The sequence below is a fragment of the Formica exsecta genome, unplaced genomic scaffold, assembly GCF_003651465.1.
Source record: "Formica exsecta isolate Colony F162 unplaced genomic scaffold, ASM365146v1 scaffold1437, whole genome shotgun sequence".
In the NCBI taxonomy this organism is placed as follows: Eukaryota; Metazoa; Arthropoda; class Insecta; order Hymenoptera; family Formicidae; genus Formica; species Formica exsecta.
Genome location: NW_021848765.1, coordinates 1 through 19,695, shown reverse-complemented (window position 1 = coordinate 19,695; position 19,695 = coordinate 1). Strand labels below are relative to the sequence as shown.

At 30.7% G+C, this 19,695-nt stretch overlaps 1 protein-coding gene and 1 pseudogene across 1 annotated transcript; both read left to right on the top strand.

The window, feature by feature from the left end:
- The first annotated feature begins 509 nt into the window (after nt 1-509).
- LOC115246262 lies at nt 510-2,570 on the top strand. Its single transcript, XM_029824976.1, has 7 exons — nt 510-588; nt 678-877; nt 1,020-1,324; nt 1,404-1,502; nt 1,590-1,807; nt 1,988-2,150; nt 2,233-2,570. The coding sequence occupies exons 3-7, from the start codon at nt 1,252-1,254 to the stop codon at nt 2,394-2,396; spliced, it is 717 nt and encodes a 238-aa protein (XP_029680836.1). The 5' UTR covers nt 510-588; nt 678-877; nt 1,020-1,251; the 3' UTR covers nt 2,397-2,570.
- Nucleotides 2,571-7,057: 4,487 nt separating this feature from the next.
- On the top strand, nt 7,058-10,806 carry LOC115246261 (annotated as a pseudogene).
- Nucleotides 10,807-19,695: the final 8,889 nt, after the last annotated feature.

Here is a 19,695-nt window from a genome sequence, read left to right as displayed (position 1 = left end):
TCTCAAGGATGATATATATGTATATTTAAGAAATTTCTTTGATACATGAGTGGCGCTGAGCGCACACAGACATGGCTCCTCTTTGCATGCATATCCCTTTCATCTTCGTTTTGACGGGGCCGCGTACCGCGTACATCGCAACCGCCATTCGGATCGTTTTATGGGTGCTTGTGTTAGTGCATGGTATTGCATTTCAAACAATTTAGACGAGGATGGACGTTTAATAATTAAAATAAGAAAAAGAAGAATCGTGCTCTTGTTTGGATTACAAGTGAGTAACATTTTTATTTGTTTGTATAAAGATTTTTATGGTATTTACTGACAGTTAACAACGAAAAGTAATTCTTAACCTAAAATAATCGTGTTTGCTTGGCAGAAAATTATATTAGGAAGTTAAACGTAGCGTCAAAAATATAGTCAGTATAAAATCGTTCAATAATTTCTTTGACTTTTCTGAAATACTTAAAGTACTTAATTATTAGTAAAAAATTATTAATAATTATAAGTAATTCTGTAAAAATGTTCTTTTGAAACAGTCTCTTTTCTCGGTATGTCTTCCTCTTCTGCATACACCGTAAAAAAAGAAAGGTATATACTAAGATTATATCTTTCTTGTTATAATATCTACAATTATATAATATAATATTCTAATATTTATGTTTTCTTTTTATTTATAGATAAAAATGTTTTCTGTAGTAAATTTTCCTGACGAAGAAAGTTGTGAAGTGATACCAACTTCCTCTCTGGTTAACTGATGGAAATCATAAAACATTCTATCCTCAATATAAAGGAACTCGATTTTGGAAGGCAGTTACAACTTTCGAAACACCAAAATCATGTTGGAAAACACATTCATGTCGAGTTTTGTATCAAACAAGTTAATGTTTTTTTAAAATAGACTTTTAATAATAACTGTTAACATATTTTCAAAATTTAAATTTGACTTTTATTTTATTATCTCTTTTCTCACGGGAATTGAAAGCTCAGTTTGATATGAAACTAATTAGTATAATTTACAGATCTCTTAACAAAAGCTAAATCAAAAAGAGATGGATATCAGTATTTAGATACTGATGAAATTCAAACAGGCACGGAGGTAATCGAAAACCAAATAAATAAAAGAAAACGCTTTCCAAATCAGCGTTATGCATCCAAATCTGCATCTGAAATATCATCTGATGAAGCATCTTTATCCAGTGAAAATGATAAGATACATAGAAATCGAAATTTTATTTCAAAGAACAAGTTTCAATGTCGAAAAAAAGCAAACCTTTACCTGAACCAGAACCTATTAAGTTACCGACTAGTAATGATAATATCCAAAGTAAATTACATAAAACAAATGTTTTCATGTTTTTAGTAAATTATAGAATTTTTTGATAACCTTTGGCTTATGTTTATAGATATCGATAAAGAAATGAGTTCGCATTCTTCTGTACTTAAGACAGCGGCAAGAGTAGCAACAACGTCACAACCGCGAGCAAATACAAGTTTATCTGAAGGTAAAATAAGTTTTTACTATTGTTCATGAGAAAATCAATACTTACTATTACAAACATTAAAATGCTAATAATCAAACATGCTTTCAGGTCAAATCACGAAATTTGTTATTACATTTGAAGATTTTAAGTATGACATAGGCAGTATAAAAAAAGACATCAAATGTATAAAAAACAAACTGTTCAGTGACAATGTTACAGAAAAAAAGTTACCTGAGGAAACAGAGACTCTTATACCTGCCTTATCACTGAGAAATCTTTCAACTTTCAATGAACTTCTGAAACAAAAATTTGTCTTTGCACTTTACGTAAGCAATTATATATGTTGATTTATGTTGTTCTTTCTTAAAATTGTAAAACCTTTATGTTTTGTTTTTCTAAAGTGTTTGCATTTCGTTATAAGAAAAACGAAAACTTTTCCGTTATTCATGGCTATCTTCAAAGAAAATTAGCTAAAAAATTTAAGATGATTTTATTTTTGTTCTTAGGTAAATCATTTTCGCCGCCTTGGAGGAACTTCGCAAGCGGATCGCACACGGAGAATTCTCAGAAGGATTGTTCATAATGAATTAGCAAAAAAATTAAACTGGGCAGGAAGAGGAGCCAAAACAAGCCTTCAATCTTTTGATGCCGTATGCCAACTCATTCTTAGTAAGCCTACAATTACGATTCTTGAAAATAAATTGTGATACAATTTTCATATTGTAAAATTGAGTTTTCTTATACTTTATAGGATCCGCAAGCACTAATCAAGAAACCTCTTATAAGATAACCGAAGAAACAATTAAATCTTGGTTACGTTATGCAATGGATCGAGATGGTGGTCGAAACAGGAAGAAGGAAACTATAAATAACAATCAGACTGATGAATCACAATCAGAAAATTACACGAGTTAAGAATTAAATTTTTTTATGCTTTCTCTTTCCATGGAAAATTTCCAACTTTTTCATTTAATTTTAGATTTGCCATAAAGTAAATCATGGAAAATGATTGCTTTTTACAGATATTATATTACTTTATTTTAAATTACTTTATATTAAGTTACTTTCAGGACATCAATATGATTTTTTACTTTGCTTTTGATAAAAATGATACATTTTGCTGCTATCTATTATTTTGTACAATATAGTACTTTACTTTGTGACATTATTATTTACTGTTAGGAATATTAATATTGCTAGTCAGTAATATATCAATTGCATTTATGTTTGATATAGTTAGTTTTTTTTAAGATAATTTATAACTGTGCAATTATAAAAGTTACTGCTAAACTTAGAAGTTAAATTGTTCATATATAACGTTTTATTTTGAAAAATAAAGACTGATCTTAACATATATAAAAATAATATAATATAACAATATTTATAGTATAGTATAACAATATATATATATATTTTATATAAATATAATAAACAATATTTTATACCAAATTATATTACAATAAAAATTATATTATTTTGTTCAGATTTATTCTAAATTATGTATTGTTCAGTCTTAGAATTAAAACATTTAATTATAGAACTGTTTATTTTATTGCATATATTATATAATAAAGACAACCTCTATATCCGAATTTCAGACATGTCATAATTCTATTACAAAAATTGATTTATTTTGATTTGTTGCTTATGATCTTTCCATTATTGAGGTTTAATTAGTCGACAATTTCTAATCAATAAGTATACGATGTTTAACTAATATTATTTTCATTAACCATACATCACAAAAATAAAATGGACACCAATATATTTTTATTTATATCTGTTATATAGTAATTGCATGTTATTTATATAATTCTAGGAATTCTTGTAATGAGTTAAAATCTATGTGATTTATATGGATGTAATTATAACAGTTGTAGGTAAAAATTTATTGATATCCATTTTATTTTTGGGATCTGTGGTTTTTGAAATTAATATTAGCTAAAAATTATATATTTATTGCAATGCAGACAATGTTGGTCCATTATCATTTGAAATCGTTGGGCCAATATCTACAATTTAGACAGTCGACATATGCGCCGGAGGGCGATCTCGGCCACCGTAGGTAGCGAGATGATGCTCTCTATCCGCGGCGTTTTGCAGGGTTTCTCGGCGACTGGCGCCGTGTCGTGGTCCAACGTTTTTAAAGCGACTTTGCGCTAGAGAGCAGGCGACTGACGCCTAGAACTCTCTTCGGGACTTGTCGTCTGAAAGTAGGCGACTGGCGCCAAGAACTTTCTTGTTGTTTCTTCTCTGCAGGGGGTCTGTCCTATATTCCGGCCGGACGGCTTTCTACTTGCAGGTTGGCCCGGGCGCCTTGCGCCGCCTAGCGGTGCTGCCCGCAACTACGCGCGGACGCGCTATATGCCCGCCGGACTGCTTTCCACATTCTTGTTGTCCCAAGCGTCTTGCGCCGACTAGCGGTGTCTCCCGCACTACGCGCGGACGGGCGAGCGCTTGCGAGAAACGATAATATTTCGCTGCTGTAATTTTGTGGTTGCTGTAGGCCGCCACACTCTTATAAGATAACCGAAGAAACAATTAAATCTTGGTTACGTTATGCAATGGATCGAGATGGTGGTCGAAACAGGAAGAAGGAAGAAAACTATAACAATCAGACTGATGAATCACAATCAGAAAATTACACAAGTTAAGAATTAAATTTTTTTATGCTTTCTCTTTCCATGGAAAATTTCCAACTTTTTCATTTAATTTTAGATTTGCCATAAAGTAAATCATGGAAAATGATTGCTTTTTACAGATATTATATTACTTTATTTTAAATTACTTTATATTAAGTTACTTTCAGGACATCAATATGATTTTTTACTTTGCTCTTGATAAAAATGATACATTTTGCTGCTATCTATTATTTTGTATAATATAGTACTTTACTTTGTGACATTATTATTTACTGTTAGGAATATTAATATTGCTAATCAGTAATATATCAATTGCATTTATGTTTGATATAGTTAGTTTTTTTTAAGATAATTTATAACTGTGCAATTATAAAAGTTACTGCTAAACTTAGAAGTTAAATTGTTCATATATAACGTTTTATTTTGAAAAATAAAGACTGATCTTAACATATATAAAAATAATATAATATAACAATATTTGTAGTATAGTATAACAATATATATATATATATATTTTATATAAATATAATAAACAATATTTTATACCAAATTATATTACAATAAAAATTATATTATTTTGTTCAGATTTATTCTAAATTATGTATTGTTCAGTCTTAGAATTAAAACATTTAATTATATAACTGTTTATTTTATTGCATATATTATATAATAAAGACAAGCTCTATATCCGAATTTCAGATATGTCATAATTCTATTACAAAAATTGATTTATTTTGATTTGTTGCTTATGATCTTTCCATTATTGAGGTTTAATTAGTCGACAATTTCTAATCAATATGTATACGATGTTTAATTAATATTATTTTCATTAACCATACATCACAAAAATAAAATGGACACCAATATATTTTTATTTATATCTGTTATATAGTAATTGCATGTTATTTATATAATTCTAGGAATTCTTGTAATGAGTTAAAATCTATGTGATTTATATGGATGTAATTATAACAGTTGTAGGTAAAAATTTATTGATATCCATTTTATTTTTGGGATCTGTGGTTTTTGAAATTAATATTAGCTAAAAATTATATATTTATTGCAATGCAGACAATGTTGGTCCATTATCATTTGAAATCGTTGGGCCAATATCTACAATTTAGACAGTCGACATACAGGGTGATTCACTGCAATACTAGATTCTTGTCTAATGCCGCTCCCACTGAGAATAAATTGTATTTTAGTTTAGGCACGAACAGTACATTGGCCAAGTGTTTCTCATTCCAGGTGCTACCATCAAAAGCAAGAACATTAATGTCACCTTTTCCAGTTGCGGGTATGTATTTTCCACCGATGCGCACTGTTATTTCTTTTTCAAATGTCTTGAAGTTTACAAACCATTCTCGTTGAGTTGACATATGGTCACTTGCACCTGAGTCTAGAAACCATGTGTCACCGTACTCCCACTGCTCTGTTGTGGATGCCAGGATTTCTACGACAAGTGCGTTTCCCTTCGCCTTATTGTTTGATTCGTCACTGATGCTCCTCTTCTTTTCAGGGCATTCTCTTGCCCAATGACCAGGTTTCTCGCACAAGTGACATTTACCTGGTCTTTGAGTGTTCTTTCCTCTAACTTTACCTCTACCTGCCTTTTTATGAAATCTATTTGTGGCGAGGGCACTTCCCTTTGGATGCTCTCCAGCGCTGTGCCTCATCTCTTCTATGGTGAGTCTGGATTTGAGATTTTCAAGAGTCCTCTCGGTCTACGCTGCTGACTCCCATGCGCTCACAAAATAGTCGTAGCTGTGTGGAAGAGACATGAGAATTTTGGTTATAATCATATTATCTGAGACTTTCTCACCCATAACCTCAAGTTTATGCGCTATGTCCTCCAGTTTTGCCACGTGAGATGCGATGCTGTCTGCACGACTCATTTTCGCGCCATACCACATCTGCTGCAGCATGTGTATGCTTGCTTCTGATTTTTGTTCATATACAGATTTCAGTTTGTTCCACATCTCGGCGGTACTTTCGCAGTTTATAATATGTAAAAGAGCTTGAGGTCCCACTGACGTGCCGATTACTTTCTGTCCAACGCGATCCGCCTTCGTCCAAGCTGCGATCTCTCTTTCGTATTCCGACGCGGCCGCGGCATCTGCGTTCGGAACCGCCACGGGTCGGATCGTCTTGCCGTTTACAACACTCCACGCACCACTGGCGTTCAAAATGACGCAAACTTGGAATTTCCATGAGGCCCAATTCTCGGCTCCTTTCAAATGCACGATCTTGACTATTTCGGTTTCCATTGTCTGTCTCTTCACTCTTTGCACGAAACGAGAGGTTATATCTTAAACGCATCACTCGATATGTAATTTTGGAAAAGCAATTGAAATATTCACCGCCCGATACGCCTGGGCCCATAACCTGTTGAGGTTGTCAGGAAATAAACGGTATTTCACTATGGATTACGGTGATATAAAAGTATATTTGTTAAACTATCGATACATAAAAGGAATAACGTGGTAGCGCGCACAAGAAACAGGAAGGAAGAGAAGAAGAAAAGAAAGACGGAAACGCCTAGTTAGTCGCGCGCTTACAGCATAGAGTAACGAAAAGTAATGAGAGAAAAAATAACTAGTATCTGACTAGGTGCGTCTTTTGAATTAGTCAATAGTTCTAACAAATATCAAAATTAAACAAATTTTATGCGATGCTCCCGCAAAATCTTTCATATTAAATATAAAAGGCCACAGTGGTTATTTTAGTTGCACAAAATGCATAATTGAAAGCGAATATAGAAACGGACGTATTTGTTTTGCAAATATTTATGCTGCAAAGAGAACAAATAATGATTTCTTAAATGAAACAGATGAAAATTTCCACTTAGGCTACACTAATTTAAAACACATACCGCAATTACATTTTATAGAAAACATTTCTCTTGATTACATGCATTTACTTTGTCTTGCAATTATGAGAAAATGTTTGTATATGTGGAAAACAAGTGATTTGAAAATTCGTTTGCACCATCATAAATGTCAAACATTATCAAATAATTTAGAAACTATTAAACAGACCATACCAGTTAAATTTGGAACCGAGATCTTTGGATTATTTGAAACAATGGAAAGCAACTGAATATCGACAAATTTTATTATATACAGGCCCTGTTGTTCTTCAAGAAATACTTCCAAATGATTTATATAATCATTTTCTAACACTTCACGTAGCTATTAGAATTTTATATACCTTATCAAAAGCTTGATTGTATCTTTTCTCTCTATCCATTCTTCAGGTAATCCAGTAACAGCAAGCCGTAGGATTATCACACGATGCACTATCACTATTACGTAAAATAGCACTTTTTATTTTAATAATATGGATCTTTAAAACTGTGCAATCTCACACGAGACTTTAAACGCGTTTCACTGGTAAAATACCATTGAGAAACAACAGAGGAGATAAAACAAATAATCGTTGCAACAATCGTTTGTTTTATCTCCTCTGTTGTTTCTCAATGGTATTTTACCAGTGAAACGTGCGCGTTTAAAGTCTCGTGTGAGATTGCACAGTTTTAAAGATCCATATTATAAAAATAAAAAGTGCTATTTTACGTAATAGTGATAGTGCATCGTGTGATAATCCTACGGCTTGCTGTTACTGGATTACCTGAAGAATGGATAGAGAGCAAAGATACAATTAAGCTTTTGATAAGGTATGGGAAGAAATGTTTTTTGCATCTATTTATAATAAAATCACCTGTCTTCTGTGTGGTTATCAACCCTCTCTTGTGAAAAAATTTGTTCTTCACAGACATTATAAAAATAAACATTTAAATGAGTATTCGAAATATGTGGGCGAGGAAAAATTTAATATAATTGAAGGATTAAAATTAGTTTATCAAGAGAGTCGTAGTTCTCGTATCGAATCTTGCTCTTTTTTCTCATTATGTCTCGATGAGAGCACCGATAATCGGCATGTGAGTCAATTGAGTATTTTTGCTCGAATCGTGCAAAACGATTTTTCATATGTCGAGGAGCTCTTAGATTTTGTCCCATTACATAATACAACAAGGGGTATTGATATCTTCGAAGCTGTTAACCAAACTCTTCATAAATTTAACATAGATTTTTCAAAATGTTCAGCTATCGTAACTGATGGCGCAAGGGCAATGATAGGTTCGACAAATGGATTCTTCGGTCAATTAAAGCAGCGAGATTTGAAGATCCCTGTTATTCATTGTATTATTCATCAAGAAGCGTTATGTGGGAAAATTGTGAAACTATGCACCGCAATGCAAACCGTCACGAAAATTATTAATATAATTAAAGGCGGTCACAAATTTCTTTCTCATCGAAAGTTTCTATTCTTTCTCGAGGAGCATAACGCAATTTATACAGATGTGCCTCTGTATTGTGAAGTTCGGTGGCTCAGTGCAGGAAAATGTTTGGAAAAGTTCTTTGCAATAAGAAAAGAGATCTTCCTTTTCTTGCAAGACAACGTTTCTACAAAATATGACGAATTTAAATTTTTTTCGAAGATTTAGACTCGCTTTGCGAGCTTGCTCTGATAACTGACATGACAAACTATTTAAATACTTTGAATTTAAAGCTGCAAAAGACCGATCAAATCATTTCACAATTAATTAGTCATGTCGATTCTTTTCGCAGAAAGCTGTAATTATTTAAAAATCAATTAGAAAATAATATTCTTCACTTTTTTCCCTTTTGCCAAATTCTCTTTGAAGAACATGGCACAAATTGTAATTTTAAAAAACAAATTAATATAATTGATTCTCTAATTAATCAATTTGATTCACGTTTCAGAGATTTCGAAACGCTACGAAAAGATTTAATACTTTTTGAGAATCCTCTCACTGTGCAAATCGAGGAACAAAGCCCAGAATTTCAGGCAGAACTTTGCGATTTGCAATGTGATCTTTCTTTGAAGGCACGATTAGAAAAGGGGGTCGAATTCTTCAAAATTTTAGATCAATCGTGTTATCCACGTCTTACAAATTTCGGTCTTCGAATTTTCTCTATGTTTGGGTCCACATATTTATGTGAATGCTCTTTCTCGAAAATGAAATTTATTAAAACAGAAAAACGTTCTTCTTTGAGCGATACATCATTATCCTCGCTGATGCGAGTTAGTTCTTCTAAAATCTCTGTGGATATATCATCCCTAGTAGAATCGTGCAAACGACCTAGAATATCAAATTAAAATTTTGATACAAATTGGTATTTTCGTTTTTTTTCAGCTTCTTCTTTCGTTTTTATATAATATCTTACGATATAAAACAGTGCTCGGATTTAGTTGCACATTTCGGCCCGATTCCGTGGCTCACGCCTATTGCACCCCACTCACCGCTCGTGCGTTAGCGACGAGTCGCCAGATACGCGTAACTAAGGAGCGCGACGCTTTGTCTCAGGAGCGTCCGTATATAAGAATGCCTAAATATAATAATAAGACAATACTTTTCTATAAATAAAAGTTTTTCTTCAATATTTTATATCAATGAAATATAAAATATTGAAGAAAAACTTTTAATTTTGAGAATTTTCGCCGTGCATTTAGAAAAGTATTGTCTTACTATTATATTTGGACATTCTTATATACGGACGCTCCTGAGACAAAACGTCGCGCTCCTTAGTTACGCGTATCTGGCGACTCGTCGCTAACGCACGAGCGGTGAGTGGGGGGCAATAGGCGTGAGCCACGGAATCGGCCCGAAAAGGGCAACTATCTCCGAGCACTGCCCCAGTTTATTCCCCCGAACCGCCGCGTTTATCGCTCAGCCGCGAGACGGTAGGAAAAGTCGTCGCAATATATATATATATATATATTACTGTCTCTAAAATATATTATTATAACATATATAATATATATGTGTATAATAGATTGCATATATAATATATTAATAATAGAAATTTATAAAAATTATCAAGTAAAGCAAATTTTAATGATAATTTGGCGGAAGGTACGATTCCAGCATATTTTTCATATAGGGACACTCCTGAGACATAATGTTGCACGCGCGATTTCGGCGGCTCGGCCGTCGAGCCTCGAACGGTTGTCGGGGCAACGGCAACGATAGGCGGCGCCTCCGATTTCGGCCCGAAATGTGCAACTAAATCCGAGCACTGATTTAGTTGACGATGTTCGAATACATGGCACTTTAGATTTATTTAGTGCTTTTAAATATGAGAACTTTTTACAAGAAATAAAAAAAGTAATTCGCAAAGCTGATAAACCATTACAACAATTACATAGAAGATATGTAAAGAAAAATGCTGCTATATATAATGAAGTTTTGGCATACGAAGAAAATAATCCTAAAATACAATTATTTGAGGAACATTTTAATGGTCCCATTATTCATAACTGCACAAATCCTCAGCACAAAATTATAAATTTTTAAAATTATGTTATAAAAGTGAATGATAATGCTAATAATTGTTGTCTAATGAAAAATGGAAGTAAAAATTGAAAATATTGCATATTGTAACACAAGAAAATGCTTAGTTGCCATCGATAGGAAATATATGATTAAAAAGGATTTATTTCATGTTCCATGTTTGTCATCATTACTTGAAATTTATATAGTTAATAATTTGTCTGAATTATATACATGGTCCATATCGGACATCAGCAAGAAAATATTTATCATGCAATACTCAAACAATGCATTCGTCATTATGCCGTTATTGCATATTGAATAATTAATAATTAATATTTAATGTTATCAATTTTTTCACTATTTGTAAATATTTAAAATAAAATATAGATAACAATCAATATGAATAAAAAATATCATATTGTCGAATTTGAGGATGGTCTTCAAATTATACCTAACAATTGGTTTACATGTAAAAATAAATCTGCAGTATATTGGCCAAATTTGACAAATCAAAAAGAATATGATAAAGCAGTCGAAAAAATGAAAGATTTTAATAATAATAATTCAACAATAGTATCTGTTAAAAGAATATTTGGAAGTACAGATAAGTTGAACTTACTTTGGTGCTGAAAATTTTATTTGCAGCTTTAAGAAAAACATATTTTCAAAAAACATATTTTCAAAATAAAGCTTTCAGATATTTTCGTTAATGCAAAAGATAAATTAAAATTAGCTGAAAAATTATCAGATTTGAATTCAGATGAAGACACGGAAGTTTAAAAAAAAGAAGAATACTCTATGCAACAAAGGTAATTTCTTCAAGTAGTGAAGAGGAAACTGATAACCTTGTTAAAAAAAAGAAAATAGGTAATTATCCAAAAGTACCACCGAAAGATTCTAAATCACGTAAATCGTATGCTGCAAGATAAGGAAAACTGTCCATTAGAACAAGAAAATGAAACGCAGCACATACAATATCTTCAACATGACATAACAGGTACATAAACTGCTATTTTAATTTATCTACAAATAAAAAATAGATGTTATAGCATTACTTTATAGAGCTACAATTACAGATTCGCAAAATGTCCAGCGATTCTCTAATCAAAACATTTCTTGTGGAAGTACTTCTAATATTCAACATAGCGTAACAGGTACATAAACTGCTATTTTTATTTATCTACAAATAAAAAATAGATGTTATAGCATTACTTTATAGAGCTACAATTACAGATTCGCAAAATGTCCAGCGATTCTCTAATCAAAACATTTCTTGTGGAAGTACTTCTAATATTCAACATAGCGTAACAGGTACATAAACTGCTATTTTTATTTATCTACAAATAAAAAATAGATGTTATAGCATTACTTTATAGAGCTACAATTACAGATTCGCAAAATGTCCAGCGATTCTCTAATCAAAACATTTCTTGTGGAAGTACTTCTAATGTTCAACATGACATAACAGGTACATAAACTGCTATTTTAATTTATCTACAAATAAAAAATAGATGTTATAGCATTACTTTATAGAGCTACAATTACAGATTCGCAAAATGTCCAGCGATTCTCTAATCAAAACATTTCTTGTGGAAGTACTTCTAATATTCAACATAGCGTAACAGGTACATAAACTGCTATTTTTATTTATCTACAAATAAAAAATAGATGTTATAGCATTACTTTATAGAGCTACAATTACAGATTCGCAAAATGTCCAGCGATTCTCTAATCAAAACATTTCTTGTGGAAGTACTTCTAATATTCAACATAGCGTAACAGGTACATAAACTGCTATTTTTATTTATCTACAAATAAAAAATAGATGTTATAGCATTACTTTATAGAGCTACAATTACAGATTCGCAAAATGTCCAGCGATTCTCTAATCAAAACATTTCTTGTGGAAGTACTTCTAATGTTCAACATGACATAACAGGTACATAAACTGCTATTTTAATTTATCTACAAATAAAAAATAGATGTTATAGCATTACTTTATAGAGCTACAATTACAGATTCGCAAAATGTCCAGCGATTCTCTAATCAAAACATTTCTTGTGGAAGTACTTCTAATATTCAACATAGCGTAACAGGTACATAAACTGCTATTTTTATTTATCTACAAATAAAAAATAGATGTTATAGCATTACTTTATAGAGCTACAATTACAGATTCGCAAAATGTCCAGCGATTCTCTAATCAAAACATTTCTTGTGGAAGTACTTCTAATATTCAACATAGCGTAACAGGTACATAAACTGCTATTTTTATTTATCTACAAATAAAAAATAGATGTTATAGCATTACTTTATAGAGCTACAATTACAGATTCGCAAAATGTCCAGCGATTCTCTAATCAAAACATTTCTTGTGGAAGTACTTCTAATGTTCAACATGACATAACAGGTACATAAACTGCTATTTTAATTTATCTACAAATAAAAAATAGATGTTATAGCATTACTTTATAGAGCTACAATTACAGATTCGCAAAATGTCCAGCGATTCTCTAATCAAAACATTTCTTGTGGAAGTACTTCTAATATTCAACATAGCGTAACAGGTACATAAACTGCTATTTTTATTTATCTACAAATAAAAAATAGATGTTATAGCATTACTTTATAGAGCTACAATTACAGATTCGCAAAATGTCCAGCGATTCTCTAATCAAAACATTTCTTGTGGAAGTACTTCTAATATTCAACATAGCGTAACAGGTACATAAACTGCTATTTTTATTTATCTACAAATAAAAAATAGATGTTATAGCATTACTTTATAGAGCTACAATTACAGATTCGCAAAATGTCCAGCGATTCTCTAATCAAAACATTTCTTGTGGAAGTACTTCTAATGTTCAACATGACATAACAGGTACATAAACTGCTATTTTAATTTATCTACAAATAAAAAATAGATGTTATAGCATTACTTTATAGAGCTACAATTACAGATTCGCAAAATGTCCAGCGATTCTCTAATCAAAACATTTCTTGTGGAAGTACTTCTAATATTCAACATAGCGTAACAGGTACATAAACTGCTATTTTTATTTATCTACAAATAAAAAATAGATGTTATAGCATTACTTTATAGAGCTACAATTACAGATTCGCAAAATGTCCAGCGATTCTCTAATCAAAACATTTCTTGTGGAAGTACTTCTAATATTCAACATAGCGTAACAGGTACATAAACTGCTATTTTTATTTATCTACAAATAAAAAATAGATGTTATAGCATTACTTTATAGAGCTACAATTACAGATTCGCAAAATGTCCAGCGATTCTCTAATCAAAACATTTCTTGTGGAAGTACTTCTAATGTTCAACATGACATAACAGGTACATAAACTGCTATTTTAATTTATCTACAAATAAAAAATAGATGTTATAGCATTACTTTATAGAGCTACAATTACAGATTCGCAAAATGTCCAGCGATTCTCTAATCAAAACATTTCTTGTGGAAGTACTTCTAATATTCAACATAGCGTAACAGGTACATAAACTGCTATTTTTATTTATCTACAAATAAAAAATAGATGTTATAGCATTACTTTATAGAGCTACAATTACAGATTCGCAAAATGTCCAGCGATTCTCTAATCAAAACATTTCTTGTGGAAGTACTTCTAATATTCAACATAGCGTAACAGGTACATAAACTGCTATTTTTATTTATCTACAAATAAAAAATAGATGTTATAGCATTACTTTATAGAGCTACAATTACAGATTCGCAAAATGTCCAGCGATTCTCTAATCAAAACATTTCTTGTGGAAGTACTTCTAATGTTCAACATGACATAACAGGTACATAAACTGCTATTTTAATTTATCTACAAATAAAAAATAGATGTTATAGCATTACTTTATAGAGCTACAATTACAGATTCGCAAAATGTCCAGCGATTCTCTAATCAAAACATTTCTTGTGGAAGTACTTCTAATATTCAACATAGCGTAACAGGTACATAAACTGCTATTTTTATTTATCTACAAATAAAAAATAGATGTTATAGCATTACTTTATAGAGCTACAATTACAGATTCGCAAAATGTCCAGCGATTCTCTAATCAAAACATTTCTTGTGGAAGTACTTCTAATATTCAACATAGCGTAACAGGTACATAAACTGCTATTTTTATTTATCTACAAATAAAAAATAGATGTTATAGCATTACTTTATAGAGCTACAATTACAGATTCGCAAAATGTCCAGCGATTCTCTAATCAAAACATTTCTTGTGGAAGTACTTCTAATGTTCAACATGACATAACAGGTACATAAACTGCTATTTTAATTTATCTACAAATAAAAAATAGATGTTATAGCATTACTTTATAGAGCTACAATTACAGATTCGCAAAATGTCCAGCGATTCTCTAATCAAAACATTTCTTGTGGAAGTACTTCTAATATTCAACATAGCGTAACAGGTACATAAACTGCTATTTTTATTTATCTACAAATAAAAAATAGATGTTATAGCATTACTTTATAGAGCTACAATTACAGATTCGCAAAATGTCCAGCGATTCTCTAATCAAAACATTTCTTGTGGAAGTACTTCTAATATTCAACATAGCGTAACAGGTACATAAACTGCTATTTTTATTTATCTACAAATAAAAAATAGATGTTATAGCATTACTTTATAGAGCTACAATTACAGATTCGCAAAATGTCCAGCGATTCTCTAATCAAAACATTTCTTGTGGAAGTACTTCTAATGTTCAACATGACATAACAGGTACATAAACTGCTATTTTAATTTATCTACAAATAAAAAATAGATGTTATAGCATTACTTTATAGAGCTACAATTACAGATTCGCAAAATGTCCAGCGATTCTCTAATCAAAACATTTCTTGTGGAAGTACTTCTAATATTCAACATAGCGTAACAGGTACATAAACTGCTATTTTTATTTATCTACAAATAAAAAATAGATGTTATAGCATTACTTTATAGAGCTACAATTACAGATTCGCAAAATGTCCAGCGATTCTCTAATCAAAACATTTCTTGTGGAAGTACTTCTAATATTCAACATAGCGTAACAGGTACATAAACTGCTATTTTTATTTATCTACAAATAAAAAATAGATGTTATAGCATTACTTTATAGAGCTACAATTACAGATTCGCAAAATGTCCAGCGATTCTCTAATCAAAACATTTCTTGTGGAAGTACTTCTAATGTTCAACATGACATAACAGGTACATAAACTGCTATTTTAATTTATCTACAAATAAAAAATAGATGTTATAGCATTACTTTATAGAGCTACAATTACAGATTCGCAAAATGTCCAGCGATTCTCTAATCAAAACATTTCTTGTGGAAGTACTTCTAATATTCAACATAGCGTAACAGGTACATAAACTGCTATTTTTATTTATCTACAAATAAAAAATAGATGTTATAGCATTACTTTATAGAGCTACAATTACAGATTCGCAAAATGTCCAGCGATTCTCTAATCAAAACATTTCTTGTGGAAGTACTTCTAATATTCAACATAGCGTAACAGGTACATAAACTGCTATTTTTATTTATCTACAAATAAAAAATAGATGTTATAGCATTACTTTATAGAGCTACAATTACAGATTCGCAAAATGTCCAGCGATTCTCTAATCAAAACATTTCTTGTGGAAGTACTTCTAATGTTCAACATGACATAACAGGTACATAAACTGCTATTTTAATTTATCTACAAATAAAAAATAGATGTTATAGCATTACTTTATAGAGCTACAATTACAGATTCGCAAAATGTCCAGCGATTCTCTAATCAAAACATTTCTTGTGGAAGTACTTCTAATATTCAACATAGCGTAACAGGTACATAAACTGCTATTTTTATTTATCTACAAATAAAAAATAGATGTTATAGCATTACTTTATAGAGCTACAATTACAGATTCGCAAAATGTCCAGCGATTCTCTAATCAAAACATTTCTTGTGGAAGTACTTCTAATATTCAACATAGCGTAACAGGTACATAAACTGCTATTTTTATTTATCTACAAATAAAAAATAGATGTTATAGCATTACTTTATAGAGCTACAATTACAGATTCGCAAAATGTCCAGCGATTCTCTAATCAAAACATTTCTTGTGGAAGTACTTCTAATGTTCAACATGACATAACAGGTACATAAACTGCTATTTTAATTTATCTACAAATAAAAAATAGATGTTATAGCATTACTTTATAGAGCTACAATTACAGATTCGCAAAATGTCCAGCGATTCTCTAATCAAAACATTTCTTGTGGAAGTACTTCTAATATTCAACATAGCGTAACAGGTACATAAACTGCTATTTTTATTTATCTACAAATAAAAAATAGATGTTATAGCATTACTTTATAGAGCTACAATTACAGATTCGCAAAATGTCCAGCGATTCTCTAATCAAAACATTTCTTGTGGAAGTACTTCTAATATTCAACATAGCGTAACAGGTACATAAACTGCTATTTTTATTTATCTACAAATAAAAAATAGATGTTATAGCATTACTTTATAGAGCTACAATTACAGATTCGCAAAATGTCCAGCGATTCTCTAATCAAAACATTTCTTGTGGAAGTACTTCTAATGTTCAACATGACATAACAGGTACATAAACTGCTATTTTAATTTATCTACAAATAAAAAATAGATGTTATAGCATTACTTTATAGAGCTACAATTACAGATTCGCAAAATGTCCAGCGATTCTCTAATCAAAACATTTCTTGTGGAAGTACTTCTAATATTCAACATAGCGTAACAGGTACATAAACTGCTATTTTTATTTATCTACAAATAAAAAATAGATGTTATAGCATTACTTTATAGAGCTACAATTACAGATTCGCAAAATGTCCAGCGATTCTCTAATCAAAACATTTCTTGTGGAAGTACTTCTAATATTCAACATAGCGTAACAGGTACATAAACTGCTATTTTTATTTATCTACAAATAAAAAATAGATGTTATAGCATTACTTTATAGAGCTACAATTACAGATTCGCAAAATGTCCAGCGATTCTCTAATCAAAACATTTCTTGTGGAAGTACTTCTAATGTTCAACATGACATAACAGGTACATAAACTGCTATTTTAATTTATCTACAAATAAAAAATAGATGTTATAGCATTACTTTATAGAGCTACAATTACAGATTCGCAAAATGTCCAGCGATTCTCTAATCAAAACATTTCTTGTGGAAGTACTTCTAATATTCAACATAGCGTAACAGGTACATAAACTGCTATTTTTATTTATCTACAAATAAAAAATAGATGTTATAGCATTACTTTATAGAGCTACAATTACAGATTCGCAAAATGTCCAGCGATTCTCTAATCAAAACATTTCTTGTGGAAGTACTTCTAATATTCAACATAGCGTAACAGGTACATAAACTGCTATTTTTATTTATCTACAAATAAAAAATAGATGTTATAGCATTACTTTATAGAGCTACAATTACAGATTCGCAAAATGTCCAGCGATTCTCTAATCAAAACATTTCTTGTGGAAGTACTTCTAATGTTCAACATGACATAACAGGTACATAAACTGCTATTTTAATTTATCTACAAATAAAAAATAGATGTTATAGCATTACTTTATAGAGCTACAATTACAGATTCGCAAAATGTCCAGCGATTCTCTAATCAAAACATTTCTTGTGGAAGTACTTCTAATATTCAACATGACATAACAGGTACATAAATTGCTATTTTTATTTAAATTTTAAAGTAATTACTATGTGTTTTAATATATATTTGTGTATGAAATAGAAAGATTTGTTTTCTAATACTAACGCTGAATAAAATCACATTTTTTATCAAATTTTATTTATCTGAATATTTTTTTCCTTTAGGATTTAATGAATTTAAGTATCAAATATATAGAAACCTTTCCGTGCTTAAGCACAAATTAGATTTGGTTTTACAAAATCAATTAGATTTCTGTGAACAATGGCAAAATGACAATATAAGACGCATTTCCACTGAAGATAATGAAGATGTAGATATTATGTTGCAATTTCCAATAGAAACTGATAACAGTTTAAATCAATTAGAAGAGGCTCTTATCGATAATAATTATGGTAATAAATTTGTAAAATAAATATAAATATTAATATGTTATATATATTGATTATATCTTTACAAAATTTATAAATTATAAGTATATATACACATTTATTCTTTTATTTTCCGATGTTTTTCTGTTATCAGAAAATGAAACATTTTGTATGTATTTTTATTACAATTTTTAGAACTTAAAGTTATTAAACTTAATTAATTTAAAAAATATTTCATATTTGCTTATTAAAATAAATTACATTTTTTTCTAGATAAATAAACTTTCAACAATTGGTGGCAAAAATTTAAAACAGCTTGTTTTAAATTTAATGAAAAGAATTGTTGCAGTAATCATTGCAAAAGAGTATAGTTGGTATGGAAAGAAAAACAATAGAACCTTTTCAGATTTGCTCAGTTATTATCAGTGAGTATACAGGGTGTCCCGCAACGTGATGTCCACACTGAAACTGTGTATTCTTTGTGTCATTCTAAGTCAAAAAGTCTTGATACACTTATGCCCTAAAGTCGCTTGTTTCGAAGTTATAGCGAAAAATGCAAAAGTAGTTACTTCTCACACTAATGCGAGAAAAGCACCTTTATGACTTACCTTACCGCATTAGTAGTACGGAAATAACAGGCATTACAAAAAATATTGTATATATGGCATGTGCAGACAACGAACTACGTCGCGCATGAAGTTGCCGCATGAGCTGAAGCGAATGCGGCAAATTCATACTGAAGCGAATGCGGCAATTTCATACTCGATATAATTCATTGTTTTCCACACCTGCCACACAAGATAATATTAATAAATTGACTGTTGTTTTAAGTGAAAACATCGCATAAATATAGCTTAGAAATTTCTCTTACCTACCAATCATGAGTACATTTTCCAATGAAGAATATGCCGATATTCATTTTATTTATGGTTTCTGTAATGGTAACGCACGTGCAGCAGTAACAGAATATCACCGACGGTTTCCTAATTGCAGAGTACCAGATCGAAGAGTTTTTAGCAATGTCCACCGAAGCATTTAATTTACTGGTAAGGTCTCAAATAAAAATCTTGAGAGACCATTAAGGCGACATCGTCAAGTCG

Bases quoted from the DNA above. Each gene is read 5' to 3' on its own strand.
- LOC115246262 (XM_029824976.1), top strand. From the start codon at position 1,252: ATGTCGAAAAAAAGCAAACCTTTACCTGAACCAGAACCTATTAAGTTA. The intron at 1,325-1,403 runs GTAAATTACATA...TTATGTTTATAG, and splicing joins TAGTAATGATAATATCCAAA to ATATCGATAAAGAAATGAGT. The intron at 1,808-1,987 runs GTAAGCAATTAT...TTTTGTTCTTAG, and splicing joins AATTTGTCTTTGCACTTTAC to GTAAATCATTTTCGCCGCCT.